Here is an 8,894-nt window from a genome sequence, read left to right as displayed (position 1 = left end):
AGAGAGAGAGAGAGAGAGAGAGAGAGAGAGAGAGAGAGAGAGAGAGAGAGAGCAGGCATCATGGCAGCGCTCACTGCATCATCACGACACATGGGGATGTTTGGCCGCTGCTGGTGAACACTGTGTGATGCAGAGGAGAGAGCCGAGGACTTCCTGGAAACCGAAAGGCAAGCCGAGGAAACAGGTCAGTGGCGGTCAAAGCGGGCTCCCAGAACGCCCGACGCGCACGCAGCGGCACGGGTGCCGTGGGACCGGAATCACGCCACAGGACGGGGACTGATTTACATTTGTCAATAAGAATTCCCCTGTTAAGTGTTTGGGATGTGTGGACATGCATGAGGAGTGGGAGGCAGCGCATGCACGCAGACCTGCGAGCAGGCTTGTGTGTGTGTGTGTGTGTGTGTGTTCAGGTCTGATGCTCTAAATGGCACCGGTTAAAGGAGCTCGACCAGGGATGTTTAGGTTAAAGAGGCACGGGCAGGCGGCACAGGGAATCCTCCTGGATCCAGGAGAAAGTGCAACCACCTTCTGTGACATCAAATACAGAGAGAGATGCTACGTAGCGTGATGTGTTCAGTGTCTCTTCTACTACACATCTCTCTGGTTTTACAGAAAAGCAGTGAGCAGGAGTGTGGGACTGAATACCAGGGAGGAGAAATCATTCAAAAAAAAAAAACCCCCGTAAGAAATAAAGGAGCAAGCGCTGGAAATGAAGATAAGGCAGCAGAGGAATGACTGTGTTGCAGTAGGTAGTAAGAGAAAGAAGACAAAGCCTGTGAGAGAGGAAAAGCTTGGCCCAGCATTCAGCTCTGCTGCATATGATGTAATCCTCCAACAGTCCAAGCAGCCAGTTCAACAGTTTTTTGTGTTGTTTTTTTTTAACACACAAATTTTAACACAAAATTGAAGTATCAACAAAGCGCATGGGGCCGGCTAAAGACGCACTTCACCGTTGCGCAAGTCGTCCGCTGTCAGCGGTGTTGTTCCCGCACAATCCCATGTTCCACAAAGGCAACAGACGGGACGACGCAAAACAACCGGTTCGTCACAACCTCAATGAGCACAGCTCATCTTCTCTTGGCGTGAGCCATTCTCCACTTCCGAGTGGACCACGAAGTTTGGCAAGGTCGCCCGACGTCACATGGCGGCGCCGCGCCAGAACATCCTTAATTAACCCAGATTTCTTCCAAAAACTACATGCTGCTCACCGAGCTCACTTTGAGCGGTTAAATTTTGTTGTGTTTGACATTTTTGTACACAACTGTACAAACACAGTCTTCCAAAAACATTCTAAACAGAATAGATGGGTGCAACACTTCCTGGGGGTTCTTACAGTAGATTTGCTCTCATGCTGGATACTCAGGAGAACATGGGCTGAGGTGATTTAATAAATAACGTGCTTACGTGGAGCAAATTCCAAAGTTTTACTTTAATCTATCACTTTCTAGAGTTTTTTTTAGGTCAATGAGAGCCGCAAAAATCAAAACAAAGAGCTGAAAGACAGTAAAAATTGTCTCAAAATCCTGGAAAAGAAGGAAAGGGGGTTTTATCATCATCATTATTATTACATTTGTGGTCAGCCATAAACTCTACCGTTGCCTCTGTGCAGGTGCGACCAGTGGGAGGAGCCACACGATGAGTGGGATCCTGAAGAGGAAGCTTGAGGAGGGCCCGCCCCCTTACCTGTCCCTGCAGGGGTCCGAAGACGATGAGGTTTCCTGCAGCGACAGCGGCAACAGCAGCGACAGCCTCAACCATCCCGTCCCCTCCGGACTGCTGGACAGTAAGTTTTCTTCGACGCTGGTTTATCAGAGCGGCAGGTTGGCATTAAGGACGTGGCTCTCAGCTGGTCGAACGTAACCCGTAAAAGTCTTGCCATGTCAGAAATTAAGAGCAGGCGGGGGGCTTCTGGCTGTTCCCAGCATGCACTTGACTTCCGGGGCTGACTGGGACCAAATTAGCAGCATCCTTTCTCTCACTTCTCACAGGCCTTTTATTTTGTGTTCTACTTTCTGTTTCCATTCCATGCACATTCAGGTGTACATGAAATAAGACTGGGTGGGCTTTTTGAATGAAGAAATCTTCAAAGGTCGTTCAAATTAAAAGTAGAAGTGATAAGAAATAAAGCGCACCTTTGTTCAGTCCGGTACACTCAGGGCTTTTTGCTGCTACAGCCTCACTTGCTCTGGTAAGACCACTAGCTTGTGTTAGAACGTGTCATCAGCTTCACTTTAAACAGCATTTCGAAGCACCAGTTAAAGTGCAGACTTAGTTCTTTCTCTCACTCAGTAGGTTTCCCGCCTCCCTGTCTCTCAGCCACTCTCCAGCAGCAGTCAAAGCGGCTGCGGGGCCGAAACGTGCACTTCGAGAGCGTGACGGTCTACTACTTCAACCGCCGGCAGGGCTTCACCAGCGTGCCCACGCAGGGCGGCAGCACCCTGGGCATGTCGCCGCGTCACAGCGGGGTGATGCGCTTCACCCTCAGGGAGTTTGCCATGGAGCAGAAGCGGAGCCACCGGAACATGCTGAGGGATCACCTGAAAGAGGAGAAGCTCAATGCCATCAAGCTCAAAGTCAGTGGGACGACTCATTTACCTGCAGTCTGAAAGGACTGTGTCCTCAGCCAGGGCATTAATAATACACATTCTGCATGCTCTGTAGCTTCAGCCGACGTGGTTTCTCACACGTCATCATCCTCGGGCTCTAAATGTAGGCGTAGGCCCGCGTTTATGGTCCAATCTTAATTCTTTTTCTGTCCTCCAGCTGACTAAGAATGGCACCGTGTCGTCCGTGGAGGCGGACACCCTGACGCTCGACGACATCTCCGAAGACGACCTGGACGTGGACAACACGGAGGTGGACGATTACTTCTTCCTCCAGCCTCTGACCACCAGGCGGCGCCGCGCCCTCCTCCGCGCCTCGGGGGTCCGACGCATCGACGTGGAGGAGAAGCACGAGCTGCGCGCCCTGCGCATGTCCCGGGAGGAGTGTGGGTGCCGCTGCAAGGGGATATGCGACCCGGAGACCTGTGCTTGCAGCCTGGCCGGCATTAAGTGCCAGGTAAATGGAACTGTGGTGAGGCCCATCTATAGTACTAAAGTGTTGTTCATGTCTGTCTGTGCAGTAGAACTTCAGAAATTCTGCTAAGAAATCTGCTTATATATATATATCCTTGGAGTATCGAGGTCCCGCCCATACCCAGACGCCACACCCCCTTTTTATAGCACCAAAGAAGGGATTAAAACCAAAGCCACCGGGGGGCGATCGAAAACCAGCTTGTGGAGGCTTGTTAGCCTAGCTTGCTAGCTTCCGCTTTTCCGAGCGGGATACAAACTTGGCGGCCCGATGGGTTCTCCTAAAACCAGCCAGCGTTATAATGGAACACATCTGACGCTACAAACGAGTCTCGTATCAACGCAGGCGGGTGGGGTACGGGGGGCCCGTGACTTGCTCCACTCAGTAGCGCTCCACATAAGTTGACAGTGTGTCTCATTCAGTTTCACTTTAAAGCTTTTAAGAAAAACCATCTCCCAGGGGCCCCCGTGCCTGTGGTGCCCTTCCTCTGAAACCTGACAGCTGCTGTGCGCGTCATCGTACAGCATTTGTCTGGCGAAAACCTGGTGTCTGTTTTTAGCTTGATGCATTATTGAATTCGTCCTCGAGGTTTGGGAAGATTTTTTCTAAACCAAATGACGATCCCTTTTTTTTCCGAGCTTGGACGGCGACGTAACCCTTAACTGAACATAAACCAAGGCTTTCAGGGTGTGTGTGGTATATGAAGGTCTGCTGCATTGAGGTGGTGTCATTGTATACATTTACCAACAACAGAGGATTCTGCAGGTTCTCTTCCCCCGTGGCCAGCTGTGATTGGCAGCTGAGTTCACCTTTTCTGTTTCTACTGTTCGACACCGGTGGATTTAAATGGGTTTTTTTTTGTTGTGTGTCCTCAGGTGGACCGCATGTCCTTCCCTTGTGGCTGCGCCAAAGAGGGCTGCAGCAACACCACGGGGCGCCTGGAGTTCAACCCGGTCCGGGTGCGCACCCACTTCCTGCACACCATCATGAAGCTGGAGCTGGAGAAGAGCCGCGAGGAGCAGCAGCAGCAGCAGCAGCATCAGCAGCAGCCGGAGCAGCAGCTTGTAACCAATGGCAACGGTTACCATGGCGACTCCTCCTTGGTCCAGCAGCAGCAGCAGCAGCAGCCGAACCTGCAGTTTCCACTGATGAGTGGCACGCCGCACATTCCCATCATGCACCTCCAGAACACAGGCGACACGGATTTGCATCTAGATGAAGAGGAGGAAGAGGAAGACGAGGAGGAGGAGGAGGAGGAGGACGAAGACGAAGAGGAAGAGGATGATGAAGCTTACGAGGAAGATGAGGACGGCAGCAGTGTTTGCAGCGGGCTGTCGGACTGCAGCACACACAGCTTAGAAACAATCGACCCCGAGGACGGGGAAGAGGACGAGGAGGATGAAGAAGACGATGATGACGAGGAGGAGGAAGAGGACGAGGAGGAAGACTGGGATTACTCGTTGCACGGAACGGGTCCTCCGCCCTACTCCGTTCCACTTCCTTCCGTGCTGAGTTACTCCAATAACACACTCATGAGCCTCAGTAGCCCCTTCCACAGCACCCCCCCCATGCAGCATTATCAAATAGACAGCTCTGCAAATGACTCCCCTGCTTTTGTCAGTGAAAACGCCACCGTCGCCCCCACCCTCCCCACACTAGTGACCGCATTAGAGTCCGAAATGAACACAAAACTCCCCCGCCACACAGAGCAGCAGAGCACTCCCTGCCGATTCCCTGACCCCACAGAGTCCCCGACTCTCCAAACTCGCTCACATGCAGACACCCGTGAGAGCAACGCCGCCCCCGCCGGCGAGGCCTCGGCTGGGTCTGCGGAGCAGACGGAGGAGAGAGGAAGGGAGCTGCGAAAGCAGGGAGACGGCGACCAAATAACCAGTACGTCATGCTCGGAGAGCGCCTGATGATCCAAAGGGAGGGTTCAGCTCATGTTTGGGAATCTTCACTCAAGAATTGTGACCTTCAACCATCAGAGTTTGATTTATTCTTGATAAGTGCACCTTCCAAAGAGAGAAGAAGTCACGCAGCTTTTGACACAGGAGGCTAAAAGAGGCGATCGAGCTTTGAGCTCAGTTTGCCTCTAAACCTTTCGGAGATTGTGGGTTTGGAGAAAAGACTTCAGAACTCTCTATGAAACAGTGTTTCTGTGCGTTACTTGTATAATTTACCCCGTTATTAAGTCTCTGATCACTACAGCATGATTCGTGGTTGTGGCTGGCATCTATGACAAACGAAGATTTCGAGGTGCTTGTATTGTTTGGCTATTTTCCATTGTGCCGGGGTCTCATTGTTGCTGCTAATCGTTCTTAAATGCCTGTCTGTAGAGCATGTGTTCAGTTTAAGATGTTTCAAGGCTTCACACACACACTGTAAAATGATAAAAAAAAAAAAAAGAACCCCCACATAAATCCGCTAAAATTCATACTAAAGATCTCCTTTTTTTTTGTGTGTGCTGAGATTGTAGCCTCGTTAGCAGCGTGGCTAGGCCTTTAGTCTGGACTTGAATATCTCAACAACTACTGGATGATTTTTCATAGAATTTTGTATTGTATTGTTCGGAGTGTTTTAGCCTCTTTCAGCTCATTGTTTCGGTGTGTCGTTTGACTTACAGCTCTGATAGCTTCGTTTTTTTGGCCGCAGCAGGCGGTTTGAGCTAGTCAACATTAGCATTTAGCTCAAGCCCATGTTTCAACCTTCTCATGGGCAACGCCAACGTTATGCTGCGATGTCAACGCGGTGCCCTCATATATAATTAACCTTCGAGATGATGAAATTCTGTGTCACGTAATTGGCCTTCTACCCTTTAAAGCCTTCATTCTGCACCAAGAATCTGAGCTTTTAAATAAGTACAAACCAAAACAAATCAGACTAAAACAGATATTTGCTCCGTGCATGTTATTTATCATTTTACAGTCATGTGAACAGCTGCACCTTTTTTTTTTTTTTTCTTCTTTCAGATAAGTTTGACAAGGTTTGTGTCAGAGTAATGGACTGTGTCTCTCAATACTGCCAAACACTGGGGGAGGGGGCAAATACACCTTGTGTTCTTTTTGAAACATCTGTACATGTCCATGAGTGTGATTAAAAAAAAAAAAAAAGGACTTTTTAACATCCATCCCAGTTTAAAAGTGGTTGATTCCTTGTGTTGGTGGTTACATATCTGAGAGGAGGAGAGAATTCTGTGTTTCCACCAGCAGGTGGCATCTGATGCTTAACAACTGCTTTCATCTTGCTTGCCAACGTGAGGGTTTAAATCATTTTTTCTTTTCTTTTTTTCTTTTTTCTTTTCTGACGTCAGTACATGTTTCCTGCCTCTGGACAATCTGTGACATTGGCTTTGATTGGAACATATGTCCTCTGTCAGCAAACCATTCTTTTTTACTCAGTCAAAACTGAAAAAAAAAGAAAAGAAAAATGCGCACGCAAGTCAGGCGTCGGGGACATTTTGACGTCAACACCTTTCCAGTTAAAGAGGACGATGAGTCCAACTGCACTCCCATTCTCATTTATATGCTCCGCTGGTGCTTCCAGTTTTGAGTTTGTTGCACCTCGACGCCTCTAGGTGGCACTGCTGAGTTAACAAGGCTGCCGGTGGGTGAGGCAGAGATCAGGCAGGGGCAAGAGGAGGCTCGGTGCTCCCACCTCATTGGCCAGGCTGTTCATTGTATAGGCATATTTTCATGGCTGGTTGCATAACCACACAGGGCGCACATTCAGTTCTCCTTTATGATGCTCCAACAATGACGCGCACGTGTGTAGTATGGGCTGTGCGTCGCACTTCGCCAGGAACACAAGGTCACCGCTTGACCTCTCCCTTTACTTACACAAGCAAACCGGTATCGTCAGGTGTGTGTCCGCACTGCTGGGGCCCGCTCGCTTTTTTTTTTTTTTTTTGCCGGCAAGGTATTGTGGGTAAGCAGGACTCAGAGACGCTGATCAATCACGGGGAAGAGGAGCTGTAATGTTAGGTTGCCAGGCAACAGGAAGGGAGAAGCAGCAAAGCGTCTGGAGGGGGGGGGGGGCTGCTGGGTGGGGGTAGTCTCAGCTTTTCACCTCCATCTCCCACATCCTGTCTATCCCAGCGCCACCTTCTCCTTCTCCCTGGAAAGCAGGTGTGTGCTGTGAAGTGTTGAACGCTGAATATGTTGTTTAAAATGCAACAGACACACACACACACACACACACCTTTAAAGGACGATATGCCATTCACTCATCGTCCTCACCTCCCGGACCTTTCAGCAGCACCTCGTCGCCTTCACCAGCGAATGAAGATTGCTCAGTTGTCGTGCAAAGGGTTCCGTTCGGGATACATGGGACGATGAAGGCCAGGGGCTGTGGCTGAAAGCTGCGGAGGATGATTAGCACGTGTGTTTTAATAGTTAATAAACGCTTTATACCACACTGAACCTGCTTGTACATCAGTTACAGATGCGTCGCAGGAATGAATAAGATTAATAATTAATAAACACTTGAGAATATCCTTAAATATCTGCCTATAGGTACATAACAGCGAGTCACAAACCATTTATTACGTGTCTGTATGCTGCTTGTAAATCAATAGTTGGATAAAGTGTTGCGGTATTCTGGTTTAATGAAAAAAAAAAAAAAAAAAAAAAAAAAGCAGTGTGTGGCACCAGTTCACCCTCTGGCCCAGTCTACCCTTGAGAATCTCAGCTGTCTATATTGAACACATTATCCTCAAGACCGTCATCTCGGTAGCTAAGTATCTGTTTTGACCTCATTGAATATGCAGAGCCTCTCGACACGAGCTCGCACCTCACAATGAACGCATCCCGCATGCGATGTACGCTTCCCAAAGTAGGTTTTATTTTGGAAATCTATAATTTTGTGTGTGTGTGTGTGTGTTTCGTTGGCCACATCTTTGGTTGTAACAAAAAAACGTCATGTTTCACATTTTGCAAATTGATACATAGTAGTAAGTGAAAACCACATGAACGATCCTGTCCAACCAACGAGTGGGTGTCACAGAAAAAAAATAAACCTTTTGAAGCGTGGAACAAAGAAAAAGCTGCAAAGGAAATGGGAGAAAATAAACAAGCATGTACAAAAAATATGTGCTTTATTCTTTTGGCTTTTAAAATGATATTACCATATGAGCGGACAGTAGTCACTTCTTGCATGCAGTTCACTAAAACACTACAAGCGCAATGAGAGATGGCTACTGGTTGCTTCATGGTTTGTATCTACAGATATGGGGACCGCACATGTGTCTGGTCGCGTGTTACAGTGCAGAAAGGAAAAAACAAAACAAAGTGAACAAACAAAAAGAAAACGAGCTCTAGAAAAAAATGTAAATCAAATCCGAAGACTGGAAAAATGCACTCGTATCTACAGTAAAAATGTTATTTATAATCGGTAGAACGTAAGCAACCCGCCGAGCCCAGTTGCACACAAACACACACACACACACACAAGATAGCTGCTTACATTCTCCACTTCTTACAAATACACACATAGACATACAAACACAGACACACTCTTGACTTTCCCTCAACCGTACACGCACACACACTTAATGTACGACCGCCACACGTGGTATTACATAGCAGTGGGGATAAAAAGTGCTCTTACATCAAATGTAAGTGTGATGCATACTGTGGGCCCAAATAGCTATATTATTTACAAACCAAACCACTACATCAAAACCACTCGCTTCTCAGTTTAAACATGAATGTCATACAAACATTTGTGATAATATAACCTTTAAATGTGATATATTGTCATGTTCTAGCTCGAGAGCAGTTAGAAAGATTGACATTTTCTTTTTAGTATATTTCTTAAGT

General features: G+C 48.0%; 1 protein-coding gene across 1 annotated transcript; it reads left to right on the top strand.

Moving 5' to 3' along the window:
• Positions 1 to 1,635: 1,635 nt before the first annotated feature.
• On the top strand, positions 1,636 to 4,994 carry LOC139306977 (cysteine/serine-rich nuclear protein 3-like). Its single transcript, XM_070930939.1, has 4 exons — positions 1,636 to 1,783; positions 2,317 to 2,573; positions 2,764 to 3,075; positions 3,951 to 4,994. Exons 1-4 carry the CDS (start codon positions 1,636 to 1,638, stop codon positions 4,992 to 4,994), a joined length of 1,761 nt encoding a protein of 586 aa, XP_070787040.1.
• Positions 4,995 to 8,894: the final 3,900 nt, after the last annotated feature.

The sequence above is a fragment of the Enoplosus armatus genome, chromosome 24 (assembly GCF_043641665.1).
Source record: "Enoplosus armatus isolate fEnoArm2 chromosome 24, fEnoArm2.hap1, whole genome shotgun sequence".
Classification (NCBI taxonomy): Eukaryota; Metazoa; Chordata; class Actinopteri; order Centrarchiformes; family Enoplosidae; genus Enoplosus; species Enoplosus armatus.
Note: the sequence above shows the minus strand (reverse complement) of the source record. Positions and strands in the feature narration are given on the sequence as shown.